We start from the raw sequence: 23,866 nt of genomic DNA, 5'->3' as shown, positions 1-23,866 counted from the left end.
GGATTGCATTAACTACATTAGCCACAGCATCACACCAAGAGCTCATGTTCAGCTGATTATCCACCTTATGCTCTAATAAATCTGTTAGTCTCTAAGGTGCCACATGTACTCCTGTTCTTTTTTTGATTATCCACCAGACACCCAAACCTTTTTTCAGAGTCACTGCTTCCCAGGACACACTCCCCAATTCTGTAATTATGGCCTATATTTAAGGATAAGATTTTGTCATGGATATTTTTAGTAAGAGTCACAGATAGGTCATGGGCAATAATAATATAAAAATCATGGAAACCTGTTACCTGTCCCTGACTTTTACTAAAAATATTCCTAACACAATGGGGAGCCCAGTTGCAGGGTCCCCATACAGCCTGCAGAGGTTGGGCAGCTGTGGGCGCTGCTCTGAGCTCTGGGGACCCCCACCACCTGTGGGGGCTCGGAGCTCCAGGGTCCCCTGCCTCGGAGCTCCAGGGTGCCCCTGCCACCCACGGCAGCTCGGAATTCTGGCCCTCCCGCCACCTGTGGCAGCCAGCAGCTTTGACAGTGCCACCTGTGGCAGCTTGGAGCTATGGGGAGCCCCTGCTGCCTGAAGCTGCCTGTGGCCCGCCACCCACGGCAGCCAGGAGCTGCGGCAGCTGAGAACTCTGGGGGGCCCCCAGTACCAGTAGCCATGGGGAGCTGCAGGGTCCCCCTGGCGGCAGGGTACCCTACAGCTCCCGGCCGACAAGGCTGAATTCACGGAGGTTGCTAGAAGTTACAAATTCCATGACTTCTGTAACCTCCATGAAAAAATCATAACCTTACCTATATTCTTTGTTCCTAGATGTATATATTTACCCATATTAAAATGCATATTTGTTTGCTGTAACCTAGTTTACCAAATGGTCCAAATCACTGTATCAATTACCTGTCCCCTTCATTATTTACCACTCTTCCAAATTTTTGTGCCATCTTCAATCTATCAGTGACGATTTTTTCTTTCTTCATTGGCAAAAATGTTGAAATCGGGTAGGGCCAAGAACCAATCTCTGCAGTACCCCACTAGAAGCACACCTGCTCAGTGAGGATTTCCTGTTTAATTACATTTTAAGATCTACAAGTTAGCCAGTTTTTATCCATTTAATACGAGCCATGTTAATTTTATCAAGAGAGATGAAGAGAGAGTGAATACCTACCTCTACCAGTTGAATTTACAGAAGAATTACTGTAGGAAGGCTGTAATTAAACATTTGGAATATAGCAGGATGACATTGTGGTTAACACTTACTGTTGTGATTTGTGTCCTTGAGCTAATGATAAGTGGTCAGCCATCAGTTTTATATCTTCTCGAACAGATCCTGCCATGCAATGCCTACCACCACCAAATCATGGCATTGGTTCACTATTTATTTTGTTACCAATCATTTTCTACAACACCTGAGGGGGGGGGAGGGTTGGAATATTTCCAACCAAGTATTGACCCAACTTAATCTTACCTAGCTATGAAATCTGATGAGACCATATCTAAAAAGAGTATAGCCACTTAGGATTTCAAGGTGAGGGGACAGAGACAAAGATACTAGTCTTCCATTTCTCTGTTCCGCCTCCTTTCTGCTACTAGACTGGTTGTATCTTTTACCAATCTTGACTGACACCACACATTCATTTTGCATAGGTTGCCAAACAGCTTCAGACTTCAATAACTTTCAATCACTACTCATCTGGGCTTGAACCAGTGACTTGAGGTGAAAGGCTCTAGATCAATATTAATCCCCTGAGTAATCCAGTCCCCTATACTGGTCCAGTTTTATACACATCTCATGTATTATATAAACACTTATGCAAAACTACTGTAGTCTTTATTTTGTCATGGCAGCACACTGCAGTGATAAAAGCTGAATTATAAAAATTGTGTGTTAGTGAAATATAAATCAAGCAAATGTTAAACCATTTAATCTATTTCAAAGTTTTGACATATTAGTACAAAGGATTTAAATTGTACTTCTAGCCCTAAGGCTTGCAATGTGGAAGCCTGCCTGATTAATGTAATTAAAAGGACCACTTAGCTCAAAATTCATTAAAAAATTAAATAAATTTGGCCTTATTGTTTGCTTCCAACTGGCAGTGCGGTTTGTAGCTAAAAATGTCCGCTGCTTTATACATATCATATTGTTTTAGCACATCCCTTTTCCCTGCTGTGCATATGATTAAAGGAACAGAGGTTAAACAGCCATAAAGAATTTGGTGAATTCTATTTTTGTTAACACTGGCATCCAGCTCCCCGTCTCAGTTTTACAATAGTTTGGAAATATAGTATCTTCACTCTGAAATTAGTTAAAAACCTACTTCTATTGCAAAAGTTATTTAAACATCTCAAAGTTTCCTGCTGTACTAATTTTGCACTGTCCTTGATCCAGTGCACCAACCGGCAGTCCCTCCCAGAATATAAGGAGTGGGGGGAAGGAGCGGGCGGAGGAAAAGAATGAAAACAAGTTGGCAAATGTACACAGACAAATATTTCATTCTGGCACTGTTCTGTTTTAGAAAATATTGCAATAGCTGTATACGCCTGCTCCCTTGATCATGGATAATTAAAGCCAGTAAAAATAAGGGGGCGGGGAAAGAAAAAATCAGGGCTAAAATATTTTCAAAGGCATGAAAGTCTTTAATTACGGCTCTGTTATTTAAATTTATTTGCCATTACTTGAAATTTACTTTAGTCTATCCAAAAAGAATTTAAACGCTACATATGTATACTAACAAATATAGTTTCTACTATAAATGCTACTGCAACATTCTTTTAATGTTGAAAACTAAATATCACTGTTACCTTAATTTAATGTTGATGTAATGGGGTTACTGTTTACTGAGCACCACCGCATGGCCAGAGGTCACTCAGCAGCATCCTGCCTCTGTTTCTCCCCACTTCAGGTTTCCTTAAGAACTGCAGAAAGGCTTGTCTCTCGGTTACTACCACACCTGCCAGTGGCTGGCTTAATAACAAAAACAGAATTTAATCTTCAGGGTCCCACAAGAAAATCCATAACCACCAAAAAGTCAATATTTAGTTCTGGTGTCTTCTTCCGTTCCAGTGTGCTCTCACAGCCCATCCTCCCAGTTCTTCCTAGGTGGAGCTCAGCCTTCTGGTACTGGCCTCCAGGCCCAAACCCAGTCAGGTTTCCCACAGCAGCCTCTGCCCTCTGAGCTCCAGCCCCTAAATCCCCTTGGTTTTCAGGGTTTTCCTGTAGGAGCCTCTCTCACTCCCCACAGTATCCTATGCTTCCCCCTCTCCATGCAGCTTCCTGCTGATATTTATGGGGGAAATCGTCTCCTCTCTCCCAGATGTGCCTCCTTAGTAATCAGTGCTCGCTGGCCCTAGGCCTCCAAAACTTAAGGGGCAAGCCACTCTGTCACAGCTGTAAATAAACAATAAAAATTGGTAAAAAATGTCTGGAATATGAGGTGTTCTTCAGGACTGATCTATAAAGATAAACTACACCACCACTTTCTCCTATCCGGAGCAAAAAGCTGCACTAGCATTTTGAGAGACTATAAACTAGGGATCTTTGCATTCTTGTGAGATCATCCTTGTGTTTAAATTATCTGTAAGGATTCTAAAGTGGGGCCTGATTTTGCTACCTTTACTCACAATGTTAGTACAGTAATTTACTCTGCAAACATCCACTGACATTGTTGGGACTACTCATGGGGTGAGATACTAGTCAATGGGAATGAGGGGGAATACTCAACAGTTTTCCCAAATAGCTGTAATAGTGGGTGAAATTCATCCCTCCCCATACAAATCCTGTGTAATTTGGGCTTTGTGCAGCATGCTAAACCAGGCAGAGCAAGATAGAATTCACCCAAACCCTGCACAGCCACTCTTCCTTCCAGTCTATGAGGAACAGCATGCAGGGGTTTGGGCCCACGGGGTCTCCAGGAGACCCTCCAGAGTCCGGTTCCTCTCTCTCTCCCCTCCCCCCCCCCCAACTATGCGACCCTTAGCGGAGCTGCTACAGAGACACCCTTAACTGATGCCCAGAAGGTGCAGCAGTCCTTTCCCTATCCCCTGCATAGTCTTATGTGGGTCCTGTGCACGTGGGTAAATGTCACACCGTATGAGGTGTTTAGTTAATATTCACACTAACCCTTCTGTGCTCCCACCCACAACATGTGGGAAGAGTACAGGGGGAATTAGGGGAAAAAAGTTCACTTGTCCTGTACAGACTGATCTTGGAGGCACCATCATGATCAAGCAATTCCTGTGTTTCCAAATTTCATTGTTCGTTAGCAAATTGGTCAGAGCAGGATTTTTTTTTAAATGACCTTTGTTTATTAGAAAGTAGGTAGAAACCAACACATTTCACATAGTCTGCTGAACAATTACTCCATATTCAAAATGGTGACTAAACAGAGAAAGACCCTATAATCTCATCATTAATTCCCTGAGCAATCCAGTTTCCCCCATTTTATTATATTTGATATGCTAGGTCTTAGGGGCTGTATTTCTTGTACCACCCTTCTGAAATCTTTTCTCCAAATAAGTTACATTATTCCAGACTTTTAAATTTTATTCTAATGTGTATGTTTCATATGTATTAGTTTATTTAATGTACACTGTACTATGAAGGAGAAAAATAATCTACAAAAAGACGACGTCTCATTTTCTCTTGCACTAGTCAAACACCAAGACTCTTAGTCTGTCAGACTTCTAAGCTTGTCTAATGTCTGTCATCTGTGTTTGAAATTAATAAAGTCTATCCATGGTGTATGATTTTTCTGTTGCTCTGATATTCAATATATACAATAATTCGTCATTTAAATTCACAGAAAGAAAGTAGCTATGTGTTTTCATTGTCAGTTCTAAAGGCTATGAACTTGATGACTGACCCCAAAGCCCTGTTTTGCCCCCCAACCCATTACATAGCTCTAGCAATGCTTGGGCCGACCAGTTACTTCTAGTAATTTGATTGTGTACCCTTTTCCCTTTATTACTTACCATTTAATTTGGGTCTGATCAGAACAAGGAGAGACTATTAAATACTGGACAATACAAATACCATTAATAACAGCAGGAATTTGAGTTACACCAGCAGAAGCTAAGAAATGCAAAGATAAGACTAAGATTCTGTTTTTAACCTCTCTCATTGGGTTTTGCTATTTCAGGGCGCCAATGAAAAGGGGATTATTTTACATTTCAGTAGTAATTCAGATAGTTTTGTTTGTAAGTGCAGCAGAAAAGGACAAAAGGTAAAATCCTTTTGGGAACTATTCTCATGAGTAGTGTGAACAGGATTTGCCTCAGAGCTCCCATTCTCAGAGAGACTGGAATGTAATTATGTTTTTAGAACTCCCACATGAGGGCACTACAGTGCACCTCTGGTAAGAGAGTCCAAAAAAAAAAAAGAGCAACTTCTCCTCCAGCCATCAGTTGCTTTTAACCTGGGCCAGCAGGGACAATAATAATACTAAAAAATAATACATATATATAATCTCCAATAACGAGAATGGTTCGGAGTAAAACTACATTAAATACTTCCTTTGAAGTTACATAATTACAGGTAATTTAGCATTTTTCCAAAGGTAAACCTTCAACTAATTCCTAACTCGTGGAGAACACAAAAGCTAGCAAAATGTCTTTGTTAGAACAAAGAAGGATCATTAATGGGCCTGAATATGTAACAGATAAAGATTAAAATGATAAATGGACATCATGAATACTAAAAGAATTCTATGTGAGAAAAAATGTGAGAGTATTCCGCAGATATTCAAAGAACTATAATAAGAATTAAGAAGAAAAGGAGTACTTGTGGCACCTTAGAGACTAACAAATTTGTTAGTCTCTAAGGTGCCACAAGTACTCCTTTTCTTTTTGCGGATACAGACTAACACAGCTGCTACTCTGAAAAGAATTAAGAAGTGACCCTTTCACACCAACTCCCCCCTTTTTTTTTAAATGAAACAAGAGGCAACACCTAATTAATATAGAGTCTAAGTACATTTTCAATGGTGCACATGTCAATACCTCCAAACCTGTATGCACAACACATAAAATATATTAAATGACTTAAAGTCTATGAGACACAGTCATGAATTCCAACTGCCCAGTGTCCAAAACTGCTGGAAGTTTTGCCAATCCAAAACTCAGCGTAGAATACTTTCAAAAGTCTAAAACCACATTTGGATTGTCTTACCTCAGAGGAAGTTGAATACTCTGTAATCTACACATCTATCGCTTAAGAATTATGCTATTATGCCTTATACTGTGTAGTTCAAAAAGAAATTCCCATTCTATATTTGCAACCCGCATTCAAATAGACCACTGACCCACTACCATGGTATACAGCAGGCAGTGCTCTTTCAGCAGAATAGAAAGCCAATGAAACTCTTGACACCTACAGGATATCTGAAGTGGTGGAAATAGGATACTTGTATAAATAAAGAGTGTAAAAAATGTGGGCCCTAAAAAGTGTGTTGTAAAAGTGTCAACATTATGCCTATGGCATATTTTCTCAATATTATAGGGGGGTGGGGGGTTAGTGCATAATCTGCCACAAAGGTGAGCAGGACCAGCATGCAACACAAAACTGAATGTTACAGGATAAATGTTACTAGAATTTAAATGGACACATTCAGGACAGGGTGTAGTCCAATCTTTGGCCAACACCATCTATGGCATGGAGCCTCCAGAAGCTGTACAGGCTATCTAGGCTCTGCAGTCACAAATAAAGCAGATCTTGAGTGCAAAAGCAGCATCAAGGAGGCCACATAATGCTTACACAGCCACTCAACACCTCCCCATCCCAGGGTCAGAGTAAAAGATTGTACCCATTGCTGCATACAAGGGCATCAAGTACCAGAGAATGGTGTAAGGGGAGACACTGAATGACATTCCAGTGGGTAAGAAGATTCTTCCCTAGTGAGTTATAAGTCAGTCGAGGAGAAACTGAATAGGGTTCCTCAGCTGAACAACCTTATATGCCCACAGCACAATGGGAAACTGAAAAAGGGTAAATCAGGAAAATAATCTCCTTGCTACTTTAAGTGTATTCTGACAACACTGGAGTTCAAGGATCCAAGAGCTGTCTTCTTTTCAGCCTGCCTTCAAAGACCCGACTCTCATCCTCCTTTTATCTATTACATGCCACTTTCATGAGCGTGGTACCTATGACCACACTAGAAGCTCTGAGATTTTGCAGGCAGTCCTGTAAATGTAAGAGAAATGCCCAAAGCCGGAAATTAGGCATGTTTGCTGACAGTTCTGAAATGGACCTCAACTAAGACCAAGCCAGGGCCAATGGGCTGATATAACCCAACCTCCATGACAATGGCGGAGAGGTATGAGCCAAGAATAGAGAGTCCAAAAGCCAAAGTTCACTATCACCACCACCTTGAAAAATCAATTTTTTCTCAATAATGAAAGAATATGGACCCAGTCCTTTCCCCTCCAATCAAAAGAGCTACTCTTGGGTTACTACAGCTCTAAGGCTACTTCCCATGTTGTTCTTGGCCAAACACTCTGTTTGGGGACGTGCATAGGGCAGAGAGCTCATGCATATGAATTTCCCTCCTTGGGCAGCCTGACAGCTCCCTGTTGTATTAATGGTACAGGTTCCCTCTTCTTTGCACACTGGGTGCACAGTGCATTCAGACTGCCTATCTGGACTTATGTGCCTCCATCTTTTGATACATGGGGGCCTGTGACTGAGCACTATTGGTGAAAGTCCCTCTCATGCAGACAGTCCATACAAAAATTATGCACTATTTATGTCCCATTTTTAAACCATTTAGTTTAAATGGTTAAGCGAGACTCAAATGGTGTATAAACAACATTGCACAGGTATATTTTGGCAGGTTGACTAATTTAATTAAAAATACAGAAAGTGAAAATATTTGAAGTTCAAAGGTCCAGATAAAGCACTGCTTTCTTTATTTTTTCCATATACATAATTAGACCTTTAAAAAGTCTGCATATCTGTAAATTGGTAAAAAATGCAATCCAACACAAAAAATTGCCATTTTCAAGCTTAGCTAAAATATCAATTAAGTTCTTATCTCTAAACAAAATTACATGAAATAATTTGAAAAGTTCATAATTAGAATACCATCAAAAATGCCATCTGAACAAACAGAACACATAAATTATAACAAAGATGGAAAAGTCAGTCCCTATTCAGAGCTCACTGCCCTATCTATAAAATTCATCTCCCCAGTGAGAGAAAGAATAAATGTATCCTTCTAAAGCAAAATTTTAAACAGGGTTAAGTGAAGTGGATTTGAAATTTGTTCAGGATTCTTGCATTGTAAAAAAAAAAGTTTCCTTTGTCTTTTTATGTTTTGATTAGTGAGTTTAAAAACTTGCCAACAATCTAGATTGTTAACAGACCACAACTGTTTAACTTTGAAGGCTCTTATTTTTAAGATAAATGCATAGTTCACATTAATATTCTATATCCTCATTATACTTATTATCTTTTTATTGAAATTTAAAACTATTTTCATTGCTAAGGTTTATGTATAAACCCAAGTTACTCAGTGGTGAGCTGGAGCCAGTTTGCACCGGTTCGCTAGAACCGGTTGTTGAATTTAGAAGCCCTTTTAGAACCGGTTGTTCCGCGAGGGACAACAGGTTCTAAAAGGGCTTCTAAATTTAACCGTCCCAAAGTGGCGTCTTAGGCGCCAACTCCATGGGTGGTCCAGGGCTGGAGCACCCAAGGGGAAAATTTGGTGGGGGCAGAGCGCCCACCGGCAGCTCCCCGCCCCACGCCCAGCCCCAGCTTACCTCTGCTCTGCCTCCTCCCATGAACGCACCGGCCCGCTCTGCTTCTCCGCCCCCACCCCAGCTTCCAGCGAATCAGCTGTTCACGCGGGAAGCCGGGGCGGGCTGAGAAGCAGGTGGCGGCTTCACACACAGGCCCAGGGAGGCGAAAGTGAGCTGGGGCGGGGTGTGTGTGTGTGTGAGGAGGGCCGCCCGTGCCGCAGCAGGTAACCGGGGAGGGGGGAGGGCACACAGGGGAACCGCTCCCTGCCCCAGCTCAGCTCCACCACCCTCGGCCTGAGCAGGAAGCCGCCGCCTGCTTCTCAGCCCTCCCCCCAGGCTTCCCATTGAACAGCTGATTTGCACGAAGCCTGGGGAGGGGGTGCGTTTGTGGTGGAGGTGAGCTGGGGCCGGGTGCAGGGCGGGGAGCTGCTGGTGGGTGCTCTGCTCCCACCAAATTTTCCCTGTGGGTGCTCCAGCCCCAGAGCACCCATGGAGTCAGCACCTAAGGCACCATTTTTTATGTGATCAGTGGGGGGAGTGGGCGCTCCCCCCATAGCTATGCTCCCCCACCCCTAGGAGCCAGAATGGGAGCTGCCCCAGGTAAGCACCGCCGGATTCCCCACCTCGCCCCCTGGCAGGTCCCTCTGGCTCTTAGGGGTGGTGGGCACCCACTACGGTGGCCCACGAGACCCTCCTGCCCAGTTCTGGGGGCAGTCAGGGGACAGGGGAGGGGGGTGGATGGGGCAGAGGTCCTGGGGGGGGGAATGTAAAGGAATGCGGGGGGTTGGATGGGGCAGGAGTCCCGGAGGGCGGGGGTGGGCAATGACCCCTCATGGGGTGAAGAGGGAACCAGTTGTTAAGATTTTGGCAGCTCATCACTGAAGTTACTACATATATCAACTGAACATACCATACAAAATTCAAGTATGATAACTATTTAAATAATGTTATGAGTTTTGATTAGTTTACAAACAAGAGATAGGCAATCAAAATAACATTATATCAATTAAATGCTTAAAGATTGTAGATCCAATGTTAGGTACAGATACTCTCCATTGTAACAAATGACCACATATACATATTAAGGTGAAATTTAGAGGACACGCTGAACTTTCTGGAGGATTTTAAGAGGGCAGCAAAAACTATCTTCATTACCGAGATCTTATTAGTACTTTAAATATGAAATTAACTGTTAACTCTTCTTAATAGCTAAGTGGGGTAAAGGTTGTCAGAGATGACAATATATCCACAGCTAAAAATCACTTATAGTTAAAAAAAAACAATATTGTCTAGTGAATAAGGTCAAGCTCTCTATTCGCAACTAACTCACAATGAGATTTCAAGATGGCTTTGTAAACATGTCATATGGATATTCACATGTGAAGATGCATTTGCATGAATAACCACAACACTTTACAGTTCCAGAAACATTTTTGTGAACACAATTTTTGTTGCACAAATTCACACAAAAAGCGAGTAAATGGTAGTCACAAAAGCAGTTACACAAATTCATGACGTCCATTACAACAAATGTTCATTAATCTTTGTGTGCAATAATTGCCTAGGTCTAATTGCCAATTAGCAACAACTGTGGTGGTGATATCTGCAATGTAAACACTTGGCCTTGCAGATTGGACTGTAACCACCAAATGATATCACACTGGATGCCAAATAGCCAGCAGATGGTATCAACTGTCAATCACTAAACAACTTGGGCAAAATTTGAACTGGTGACCTAAATGTGAAAGACTGTTCAAGAGGATATGATTTGTTCATCCACACTGTCCTTGCTGAGGCATTTTAACTGAATACTGATGTCTTATTCTACATTAAGGACACTGAATTATTCAAATAAGATGTTTCTGGTCTTTTTGACAGATTCCTCACTATTTCCTTTTCTTTTTTTCTTTTTTTTTTTTTTACAGCTGGTTGGAAAAATGTTGACAAAACATTTTTTGTCAGAATTTGCTGATTCATCCAAAGTGAAATGTTTCACAGGAATGGTTCGATTTTCATGACATTCTGCTAGAAACCAGGCGGATTTTGAAACCTGTCTGGTTTTCTCATAGCTCATCTGCTTGCCTCTTCAGCAGGCAGGCTAGTGGGGAGCCAATAACCTGGAAGCCTTGTCTCCCACCTCCTCCTGAATGGGTCTATCAAGGTTCCTTCCCCACTCTGAACTGTAGGGTACAGATGTGGGGACCTGCATGAAAGACCCCCTAAGCTTATTCTTACCAGCTTAGGTTAAACACTGCCTCCACCAAAGTGTTACATAAAGAACAGGGGAAGTGCCCACTTGGAAACATCTCCCCCCCCAAAAAATATCCCCCAAGCACTACACCCCCTTTCCTGGGGAAGGCTGGATAAAAATCCTCAGCAATTTGCATAGGTGAACACAGGTCCAAACCCTTGGATCTTAAGAACAATGAAAAGCAATCAGGTTCTTAAAAGAAGAATTTTAATTGAAGAAAAAGTAAAAGAATCACCTCTGTAAAATCAGGATGATAAATACCTTACAGGGTAATCAGATTCAAAACATAGAGAATCCCTCTAGGCAAAACCTTAAGTTACAAAAAGACACAAAAACAGGAATATACATTCCATTCAGCACAACTTATTTTATCAGCCATTTAAACAAAACAGAATCTAACTAGATTGCTTACTGACTTTTTACAGGAGTTCTGACCTGCATTCCTGCTCTGGTCCCAGCAAAAGCATCACACAGACAGAGCGAACCCTTTGTTTATCCCCGCCTCCAGCTTTGAAAGTATCTTGTCTCCTCATTGGTCATTGTGATCATGTGCCAGCGAGGTTATCCTAGCTTCTTAACCCTTTACAGGTGAAAGGGTTTTTCCTCTGACCAGGGAGGATTTAAAGGTGTTTACCCTTCCCTTTATATTTATGACTGGGTCCCTCTGTATTTTTTAGGAGTTTTTGTTGTTTTACTTGACTAGTATATGAAAAATAATTAGCAGTGGGTGGAGCACCTCCGCAAAAGGTAATTACAGTCCCCTGCGCAGCTCTATTTAATTACAGAACTAGTCAAGAAAGCCATTAAGAATGCCCAAAGGATACAGACAAAGTAACCTATTCAGAAACACTAGAGAAGCAAACAAAATTCATACCCAATCACTCTACCCCGAGCTACTTGGCTTCACCATTGGAGAGGTCTCCTGGTCAACAAAGTACTGCCAAGCTTGTGAAGGGCTTACACTAAACTCAACAGTATTTCTCTGTCAGTAACTTAATAACTTTTAAATGCCTCATTTGATCAATTCCAAAATTTCAGGGAATGTTTTAGGCATCAATGGCCAGAACCCATACTGATTTGGAGAAAAATCAGAAAACTGGAAGAGTGACAGTGGCCACATGAAGCCCCTGTTAGCTCTTTAACACAGCCATAGCCTCAAGCACCTCTGCAATTATATATAGATCAATTAACCAGTTGATGCCAGCCATTAACACCTTCCAGCATATCCCTTATATCAATCACTGCTTCTCCTTCCAATAGAGGTAAACATGCTGACACATGGAATGATTTCTCTCTCAGACAGAAAAAATAATAATGGGGGGAGGGGGCAGAGAAGAGGAAATGGTGAGAAGGGGAAAAGGGGTGTGTGCACACCCCAGCATGGGGGTGAGAGAGAATGGGAAACCCTGTGTCAAGGTTCCTCCCCCACTCTGAACTCTAGGGTACAGATGTGGGGACCTGCATGAAAAACCTCCTAAGCTTATCTTTACCAGCTTAGGTCAAAACTTCCCCAAGGTACAAAATATTCTACCCGTTGTCCTTGGACTGGCCGCTACCACCACCAAACTGATACTGGTTACTGGGGAAGAGCTGTTTGGACACGTCCTTCCCCCCAAAATACTTCCCAAAACCTTGCACCCCACTTCCTGGACAAGGTTTGGTAAAAAGCCTCACCAATTTGCCTAGGTGACTACAGACCCAGACCCTTGGATCTGAGAACAATGAAAAAGCATTCAGTTTTTTACAAGAAGACTTTTAATAAAAAATAGAAGTAAATAGAAATAAAGAAATCCCCCCTGTAAAATCAGGATGGTAGATATCTTACAGGGTAATTAGATTCAAAAACATAGAGAACCCCTCTAGGCAAAACCTTAAGTTACAAAAAAGATACACAGACAGAAATAGTTATTCTATTCAGCACAATTCTTTTCTCAGCCGTTTAAAGAAATCATAATCTAACACATACCTAGCTAGATTACTTACTAAAAGTTCTAAGACTCCATTCCTGGTCTATCCCTGGCCAAGACCAGCATACAGACAGACACAGACCCTTTGTTTCTCTCCCTCCTCCCAGCTTTTGAAAGTATCTTGTCTCCCCATTGGTCATTTTGGTCAGGTGCCAGCGAGGTTACCTTTAGCTTCTTAACCCTTTACAGGTGAGAGGAGCTTTCCCCTGGCCAGGAGGGATTTCAAAGGGGTTTACCCTTCCCTTTATATTTATGACACCCTGGAATAGGGGGAAGGGGGCACAAAGAACCCTTTGTATGGGAGACAGAATGGAGACCATAGTGATGGAGGCAGATGGGAACACAGAACCCCTGACATGGCAGGGAAGGAGGGAATGTGGGGCACACCGTACCTCTGTCTGAGGGAGAGATTGGGATATCCTGATATGGGAAGAAGGAGGGAAGGTTGGGGAAAAGAGGAATGGGATGCATACAGATCCCCTGCCATGATGGAGGGGGAACATATAACCTCCTCGTGAGGGGAGACTGGAGCAACCTGGTAACAGGGAAGGGGGAGGCACAGAGAGCCCCTACCCGGGAGGGAAGAGGAGTAGAGGAGCCCACACAGATCCTGCCATGGAAGGGAATGGAGGGCTTGGGGAAAGGTGGGATGAGCGTGTATCCAGAGCTGCTGGTATGGGGAGAAGAGGAGACCCTGATACGCGAGACCCTGGATGGGGGGCACACAGAGACCCTAGCAGAGAGGAGGTTAACTGGAGTTGCAGGGAGTACTTAAAACAGGGGGTTGCAAACAGGGTGTCTGTGGTGGAGAATGGAGGAATGCAAGGACACGCAGAACGTACAATAAGCTCCGCTTACACAAGCTACAAAGTGTGCTACCTAGTTTTAAACAATCATAGTAGTACAGTAAAACTACTGAATGTACTTTCTTCAATTTGCTTTGATGTTTTGGCTAAAGTGATACCTACAAAACAAAGCCAAGTAAAAACATGAACATTTAAAGAAAGACAGCAAGCTTTGAAAAGTGTGCACTTAACTAGCTAATCACTGTGCCTCTAAGTGTGAACCTAAGGGCAGGTCAACGCTGTCTGGTTGGTTCAGACTACGGAGGTGTGAATAACAGTCTGCTTCCAAGTGCTGTGCTGTAACTCCCCTGTGTGGATACTGATGGTGCAAACTTAAAGGTTCCTACTGCACACTGATGTAGTCCTGTTTGGAGGGGACTACATTAATGCAAACTAGGAACCCTTTCATTCACACCCACAGCATCCATGCAGGGGAGTTAGAGTGCAACACTTTGGTGTGCACTGCTATTCAAAGTCTAGCACTCCAAACTGTGGGGAAGTGCAGACATGTTCCATATGCTTAAGGAAATTGTCTAATATACAGGTTTAGCATGTAAATGTGTGCAACTCTTCAGTTCAAAATATCAGAATTCATTAATCAAAACCATTTTTCATCCCAACCAAGAGGCACCAGTTCTATGATGATTATGTCAATATCGAGTTTCATACTTCAGCTCCTTTAGAGTACCCTTGTCTAAAAAATTTGTAGTAGAAGTTTTTACAATATAAATAGTATATTCCCCTTCTTTGTCCCCAAACTCAAACATAGAAAAGATATAGTTCAAACTTTTTAAAAAAAAAATCACATTTGGGTAGAGAGCAACCTTAGATAATTTCAGCCCCAGAAGCTTAATGTTTCTGCAAGTTACGAACGCACAGAAAAAGGACATTATCATGGAAATTGTTCTGAAACTCTAACTGTACTGGGTGATATCTAGCAACTGCTATAATATTAAATGTGCACTGCCATTAAATTTAATTTTAAATATTGTTATTGCAACCTGATCCACTATGACATCTTTAAAGAAAATGATATCATATAGTATTACTTCAAGAAGTGAAACTTAGCTAGTCATCTGGACCATAAAATAGCAGATTACTCCATCATGCTGGCTAGAGCAGCTAGGAATAAAACTAGATTTACCAACCACATTATTTTTATTCGGAAATGTTTCAAAACAGACATCATCCAAAAGACTTTAGACTCATTCCATCCAAATATACAGTACCGAGACCAGCAAAAACATGTACTGTGTAAAGTACAATTTGTAAATGTTGTGGAAAAATATTAAAGACATTCTGTAATATATCATCCTATCGAAGTAAAATAAATTAACTGAAGACCAAAATAGAAAATAATAAAAACTTCTATGCAATTCATGTATTAACAATTTAAATCTTTATGAGATTTGACATGTGTTAATGGGAACTGTTCCACAGAATCCCTGTACATCAAAATTTAGTCTGGTACCCCACTTGCTCTCTCTGAATTTGCAGTCTAATATAAGTACATTAAATCACAAACTAGATAGTGAAATCTCTGGACTTGGTACGGGGAAAACAATAACAATGAAAATCTTGAAGTTAAAGGTGGTAGGTTAGTTCAGAGTGTAAGTTTTGTATTTGCACACCTAGGCTCTGATACTGCAATGAGCTCTGTAGGGCACAACAATCTGCACCATAAGTTCTCACTGCAGCACTGGGAAACTACTTTGCAAATAATTTATGCAGCAATTGTACACACAAATTAAACTCATATTTACATGCCGAAATCTTTTAAATATCAAGTCCAGAAAATTCATAGTGCTGTCATTTTGAGTTTGTTGACATCAATGGAGCTATGCTGATTTTCCTCAGCCAAGGATTTGACCCATTTTCTTATTAGAGCCTCTTTCTATACCCAAAAGGGGAAGGTACCTTACAACAAGAATACTGTTTATAAGGGGAACATCCATATACTTGTTAAAAACAAAAATGGAAGGGATTTACACAACTATCCCGTACGTTTATATCCCTCTGTAATTCTTGTACTGTCATGTTTATCAAAAGATATACATGTATATCCAATTTTTCAGTCCTTGTAGAGCTGGAGTGAAGGAGAAGTAATGGGGTTGACAATTGGACAGGCAAGTTTAAAGTCACCAAATGTGGTTAGACGCATGCTGTGTGTTTTATTACCTTACCAAACATACCATTCGTTTTTCAGTTTTGACCTTTTATTCTTATGCAACATAAGCATCTCAGCCAATATTATTCAAAATACTTTAGCTGAAGTGAAAATATAGAACAAAAACATATTATAATCAGTGTTTTTTAAAATAAACCACCAAATGTAGTCTGCCCTTTAAAGAGTTAAAGTGTAGTTTTTTATAAAACTACAGTATATTATAATTATATTATATTATAATATTAGTCGGACCATGTGGGACCACTGATTATGAGTTGTATTTATGTAACTGAAATTCTGTTAATTGGCATGACCAGTGATAATGTATGAATAATCTAACCACCTTGATTCATTTTCCATTTCTAGCTTGATGGGTTCTACACAAGTAGTAACATGGTCATTTAGCAATAACTGCAGTGAAAGATCAGAAAAGCAATCTGACTGAGAATACTGTACGGTTGTTTGCATTAGAGAAAAATAAACTTCAGTAGTCCAATTTCCCTAAAAGGATCTCTGTTATAAAATTCTCCCAGTTCTGATCTGTTGTAATGATGTCTCTTTTGAGGAAGCATGTGTTGGGGTTAGAACACTAGACTTTTAGTCAGGCAATATAGGTACTGTTCCCAACTCTGACATGGTGTGTGATGTGAAGCAAGTCACTTAACTGATTTATCTCAGTTTCTACATTTGTAAAATGGGGATAACGGTAACTAATTCATATGCCCCTAGCCGTGTCATGGTTATCAGCATTGTGCACACCATCGCCATTCAGAACCTCGCAGCAGCTCCAAAGACAGAACCTAGATCCTCTAGCTCCAAAAGAAGAGACTCTTCCATCAGCTGCTAGCAGCAGAGGGCTTATAAAACAAAACTGAGACCACCTGATTCTATCCAGTTGAGGGTAGCGGTGCATATGTTTTAGTGATTCCCCCATTTTGGAGAGAACACTTATGTGGATGGGAGAGCTTCAGACTGCTTGCCCTCTTCCACATTTGTCACAACTCTTCAGTAAGGAAATTGTTTTAGCCCCAAATACTAAACTCAAGTTCAGACTAGCATTGCTGGAGACAGAGCTCATTACGGGGCACCTCCATCAGGAGGGCTTGTACGCCTTATACGGGGGATGAGCTTTGAGTGGGGCTCTTATTGTTAGAGCCCAATAGGCTTGAGGCATGATTGTGCCTGTTGGCAATATTAATGTAGGCAGACAGCCCAGCTGGTTGTTTAAGGGACTGCAGGGACATGGGGCACTAGGTAATGCTTTGCTTGCCAGATAAAATCTGGAAATGAAATCTTGTTGAAAGCAGAGACCTTCAGTCATATAATGGGTCTGATTCCCATCACAGGCATGTGCATGCAAAATCTTAGATATTTGCTTTTAGAGAAAATTACTTTATTGAATATCTGGAAAGCTTTAAATTATAGCTTATTAGAGTGAGTGTAAGAAAGCAAAGAAAACAATATATAACTATCAGTATTTATTAAGCACTAAAGTGTGGTCGGAGCTGTACAATACAAAGAAGATCAGATAAGTATTGCGACAGGGCCTTACCATCTAAAAGAGACAGACAGGCGGGTGCATAATACACCAGATGATTGGAGGAAGTTCCAAGTTCAAAACTGGTGCAAATTTTTGTTGTGGTGGAATTTTTGTAAATTAGATTTGTTGCTATGGAGGATCACCACTGGAATGTTTCAAATCATAAGTTTATTTTAAGGAGGGATTTGAATGTCACAGGATAAGTGTGTCCTGATGCTAGATAAATGCCAGGGCAAATTGGGTGACATTCATTCATGACAGTGTTCTTTTCCAGTGTTTTCATCCCTAGTGCACCAAATGATTAATAAGGAAGATGGTGTCATTTTGGCTGGTAGACATTGGTTTAGTTGACATTTATTTACTGTTCCATTACTGAAAAGCTGCATTCTGACTCAGATAATTGATTTTAGCCATTCAGAAATGAGCTTTACATAAAAACAATTTTAAAAGATTTTCAATTAATTTATAATACACTAAAAATGTAATATACCTCATAAATTACAAAATGTATGGGTGAAACGATTTCTTAACTGAAGCTTCACTTTTTAAAAATAATTTTGCCAGTATGCAAGTGTTAGCCAACCATTCATCTGATTAGCTAACACTGAAAAAATAAAACAACATAAAGACTGAGGGTGAAATCCTGATTCTATTGAAGTTAATGGGAGTTTTGCCGTGATTTCAGTGGAGCCAGGATTCACCTCAATCAATGAATGATAACATGCCCTGCTGCATTGTTACAGGTAAAATGTAGTATTTTCTAAAATGCTAATGACTGCTTCAAGAAACAAACCTTTCATATGTTTTATTAAGCCAGTCAGAAGAAACATAGAAGAAATTGGATAGTACCATTTGTAAACACAAACTGCCAGCTTCAAGCGTAAAGGAAAAATACTGAATATTTTTTTCCCTTTAATTTATTTCCATTAATATTTATAAGCTAAAATTCAACCCTTTTTTTTAGCAAAACAACTGATTGCCTCCTCTCATAAAGTGAAAGCATAAAACCTTTTCAATCTATTGTGAAATATATCCTCAATTAGTAGAGTCAAGCAGAAAAACAGATGAACCTGAACATTTGATTAAAGGCTAAATCTTGAGTCAATGCATTTTTGATCAACGTATCCGTGCACACGCATAAAAATTAAGATATATGTGACAAAGATTATCAACACAATTACCCATTGTTACCTGAGTGCCTTAGAAGTCTTGCATGTCTAATTAAAATGTTCCTATACAATCAATATAATTATCTGTTGACAGCTGCCATTAAAAATAATGGGCCTAGGTATTCTAGAACTGTGGTCATCGTGGAGTTACTGCACGTAACCTTTTCTGATTTGAGTACTGATTTTAAAGTGGAGTCATGCATTCTCTAATTAAAATCCTGAAGATTATTATAAATACTGTACATGAAAAGAAAAGGAGTACTTGTGGCACCTTAGAGACTAACCAATTTATTTGAGCATAAGCTTTCGTGAGCTACAGCTCACTTCATCGGATGCATACTGTGGAAAGTGTAGAAGATCTTTTTATACACACAAAGCATGAAAAAATACCTCCCCCCACCCCACTCTCCTGCTGGTAATAGCTTATCTAAAGTGATCACTCTCCTTACAATGTGTATGATAATGAAGTTGGGCCATTTCCAGCACAAATCCAGGGTTTAACAAGAATGTCGGGGGGGGGGGGTAAGGAAAAAACAAGGGGAAATAGGTTACCTTGCATAATGACTTAGCTACTCCCAGTCTCTATTCAAGCCTAAGCTAATTGTATCCAATTTGCAAATGAATTCCAATTCAGCAGTTATTTGCACTGTAGTGTCCAGGAAGGGGATCTCTTGTGTGGACTGGACCAGGCTGAGGCTGATGGTGGGATGGAAATTGTTGACATTCTTGTTAAACCCTGGATTTGTGCTGGAAATGGCCCACCTTGATTATCATACACATTGTAAGGAGAGTGGTCACTTTAGATAAGCTATTACCAGCAGGAGAGTGGGGTGGGGGGAGGTATTTTTTCATGCTCTGTGTGTATAAAAAGATCTTCTACACTTTCCACAGTATGCATCCAATGAAGTGAGCTGTAGCTCACGAAAGCTTATGCTCAAATAAATTGGTTAGTCTCTAAGGTGCCACAAGTACTCCTTTTCTTTTTGAGAATACAGACTAACACGGCTGTTACTCTGAAAACTGTACCTGAAGATATTTTTAATTCAACAGATTTAACATTGTAACCAAGAAAACCACATTTTTCTAAACCCATAACTCATTTTGGAGACATATATCTTTGCATCTAACTTTTATTCTTTAATCTGCTATTCTGTATTGTTACCACATCAGCAATTTTGACAAAGTTGCTTTGAGCTTTATAAAACAGATGTCACAGGGCATGCATTAAATAATTCTGCTTAATCAGTTCTATTCATATAGATTACTTACCTCATCGCCTATTACAAGTTCTTCCCTGGGATTGTGGAAAAGATATTCATATAGTTTATAGTGTTGAAATAAACTGAAAAAGAAAAGAAAACGTAGCTTCAGCACAGCCACAAATCTTTAGAAAGGAAGTATTCTAAACACATTTGTTACCCTAGGACTTATTCCCTAGGTCAAGGTGACAGATACCTCAGCACTAATAAGAAGAGACACTTGTTGAGCTCTAATTCTAGCTACAATGTGTAAGCCATTGCAGGTATTACAAGATTCATATCAGTTATAATAAACTCAATATGACAATTGAGATATCAGCCCTACCATTGTGAAATTGAGTTTTGGGGCTTAATATTCTGCTCTGAAAAATAACTCAGAAGTTAATAGTTACAAGGGCATAATTTGACCTGCAGGATCTTTATTATTGGTGATGGTACGGGAGTAGAAAATGCACCTAACTCGACTTTCAGATCCCAGGCTGGTAGTATACCAAGAAAGACTGAACTGGAAAACTTGAGACACAACAAAGATAGAAGCAAATGAAGCCCTTTTCACACAGGTTTCAGAGTAGCAGCCGTGTTAGTCTGTATCCACAGAAAGAAAAGGAGTACTTGTGGCACCTTAGAGACTAACAAATTTATTTGAGCATAAGCTTTCATGAGCTACAGCTCACTTCATCGGATGCATTCAGTGAAAAATACAGTGGGGAGATGTATATCCACAGAGAACATGAAACAATGGGTGTTACCATACACACTGTAACGAGAGTGATCAGGTAAGGTGAGCTATTACCAGCAGGAGAGAAAAAAAAAAAAACCCACCTTTTGTAGTGCTAATCAAGGTGGGCCACTTCCAGCAGTTGACAAGAACATCTGAGGATAGTGATGTTCTGTTATTCCATCACCTTCAGCCCCCAACGAAAAACCTCTCCAACGCATCATCAAAGATCTACAACCTATCCTGAAGGACGACCCATCACTCTCACAGATCTTGGGAGACAGGCCAGTCCTTGCTTACAGACAGCCCCCCAACCTGAAGCAAATACTCACCAGCAACTACACACCACACAACAGAACCACTAACCCAGGAACCTATCCTTACAACAAAGCCCGTTGCCAACTCTGTCCACATATCTATTCAGGGGACACCATCATAGGACCTAATCACATCAGCCACACTATCAGAGGCTCGTTCACCTGCACATCTACCAATGTGATATATGCCATCATGTGCCAGCAATGCCCCTTTGCCATGTACATTGGTCAAACTGGACAGTCTCTACGTAAAAGAATAAGTAGACACAAATCAGACGTCAAGAATTATAACATTCACAAACCAGTCGGAGAACACTTCAATCTCTTTGGTCACTCGATTAGAGACCTAAAAGTTGCAATTCTTCAACAAAAAAAACTTCAAAAACAGACCTCAACAAGAGACTGCTGAATTGGAGTGATCCTGCAATTGCAAACAGGATACAATTAACTTTGGCTTGAATAAAGACTGGGAGTGGATGGGTCATTACACAAAGTACAACTATTTCCCCATGTTTATTCCCCCCACCCCCACTGTTCCTCAGATGTTCTTGTCAACTGCTGAAAATGGCCCACCTTGATTATCACTACAAAAGGTTTTTTCTCCACCCCCTCAACCCACTCTCCTGCTGGTAATAGCTCACCTTACCTGATCACTCTTCTTACAGTGTGTATGGTAACACCCATGGTTTCATGTTCTCTATGTGTACAAATCTCCCCATTGTATTTTCCACTGAATGCATCCGATGAAGTGAGCTGAAGCTCACGAAAGCTTATGCTCAAATAAATTTGTTAGCCTCTAAGGTGCCACAAGTACTCCTTTCCTTTTTACAAGTCACTTTTCATCTTAGAATTGCATTTTAAACTCCAAAATAAATATTTTTTCCAGATTAAAATTTACCTTATATTTACGCTATACATACAGTAGGAAAAACTTGGTAAAAAATAAGTTAGGGGTTTTTTTCTTGTGTGGCAGAGTACAAGAAATGGTACATTTCATTGTTACCTCTTTGTTTAGGTTTGTTTTCCCCAAACAAATGGAGAACACAGTATATCAATAATTTTAATTCAGATGACATACTCCCAGAGACCAGGGATTGACACTGGAGTTTTGAATATTACAACAAAAATAACTTAAAAGGGACTTTCACATTGGACTAAAATATTTAAATATATAGCTTCCTTAATATATAAATACACTCATCTGTCACATGTTTTAAATAATTTTCCTTGCTCCTTTTCTAAAAATGATCAAAGACACAGTACTTATTTAATCAAAGGTGGACTTTATCACAAATCCATATGTTTTCATCTACAGTACTTGTTCCTGTGAAGTTGTAATGCTGTAATTTCTGACATCCCTCACAATACTGTGACACACTGATGGCAAACACAGAATTATGACTTCACAGCAAGTTCAAGCAAAAGTAGAAGTCAACTTCAGTGCAGGCCAAAAACACAACACCCTCTCTTCCAAGAGTTCGTCCCATTCACACAAGTAGTACTCATGGAAGCAAAGACAGCAATCAGATAAATTATCTGTGACTCTGACTCCAGCCCTTCCTGGTTTGTAAAGAAGAGTTGATAACACTCGGGAACTTTACTTACAGATTGTCAACAGGAAATCTACCACCCATCCTTAAAAATACAATTGTCTAACCAATACTAAGGAAGCTATCACTTTGTGTAGAGCACAAATTACTACCCAGCATCTCAACCTCCCACTCCATTCCCAAGCCAGGAATAAAGAAGTTAGCAAAGACAGTCTCTTAAGGCCACGTTTCAATTGTTAATAGCTTAGTGTTCTCTCACTCAGGCTTTAGGCCAAGACAATGGTATTGAGAGAGCATTTGTGCTGATGGATAGCCACCCTCCTGTCCATAGACAAGGGGTGTACACTCAGACTCATCCTGTTGGATCACACCTGCAGCATTAGGTATCACTGATCACCAAACACTCCTGTCCTGGCTCCAAGAAACTGCAGTTGTAAACGGAAACACCTTGAAATGGCTGGGTCTTTATTCACAGAAGGCACTTCACCTCCTAAACACTCACATGCAGAGACCCACAGGGCTCAGTCTTCTCCCCTATGTTATACAAGATATACATGTATAGTATAGTAAATGTCTGAAAAAATACATTGCCTTCAATAATACAATTCTCCGGACCAGATTGTTAAAGGACCCCCTACTTCTCCCCCCCGCCAAAAAAAAAAAAATCACCAGAAGCAATCCTATCTCTCAATACAGAAACAGCTGACAGGTGAAAAGCAGAAATTCCCAATGTTAACACCACAAAAATTTTACAAACAATTCTTAATAATATGGAAGAATTTATTGTAACTAGTTTAGAAGGAAAAATGTTTAATCTTGCTTAAGTATTCTTTCACAGAATTCTAGAGAGCAGAGAATTCTTGTTCCTCTCCACAGGCATGCAATAGTAAGGCATTGGAAATGCCAGAAACACAGTTAGCATTTAATCTGCAAAATTCTCCCACTGCAGGAACCGAGCAAGACAGCCAGCCATAAAAGTTGCTTCCCCAGGACCCACTCATGAGTTCAGGCATACGGGAAGGTCAGGGGTGAAGCCATAGCACTGAGGGTCACAAGAGAAGAATGAGGGGGGATTTGATAGCTGCTTTCAACTACCTGAAAGGGGGTTCCAAAGAGGATGGATCTAGACTGTTCTCAGTGGTAGCAGATGACAGAACAAGGAGTAATGGTCTCAAGTTGCAGTGGGTGAGGTTTAGGTTGGATATTAGGAAAATCTTTTTCACAAGGAAGGTGGTGAAGCACTGGAATACATTACCTAGGGAGGTGGTGGAATCTCCTTCCTTTGAGGTTTTTAAGGCCCGGCTTGACAAAGCCCTGGCTGGGATGATTTAGTTGGGGATTGGTCC

At 40.6% G+C, this 23,866-nt stretch overlaps 1 protein-coding gene across 1 annotated transcript in view; it reads right to left on the bottom strand.

The window, feature by feature from the left end:
- Positions 1–23,866, bottom strand: part of CABCOCO1 (ciliary associated calcium binding coiled-coil 1) — a 63,656-nt gene that overhangs the window by 22,339 nt on the left and 17,451 nt on the right. Inside the window, exon 5 of the mRNA XM_077822683.1 lies at positions 19,946–20,018. Coding sequence (XP_077678809.1) covers positions 19,946–20,018 — 73 coding nt within the window. The remainder of the gene's footprint in view (positions 1–19,945; positions 20,019–23,866) is intronic.

Source organism: Eretmochelys imbricata, chromosome 7 (genome assembly GCF_965152235.1).
Source record: "Eretmochelys imbricata isolate rEreImb1 chromosome 7, rEreImb1.hap1, whole genome shotgun sequence".
Lineage (NCBI taxonomy): Eukaryota > Metazoa > Chordata > Testudines > Cheloniidae > Eretmochelys > Eretmochelys imbricata.
This window is presented reverse-complemented; position numbering and strand designations above follow the sequence as displayed.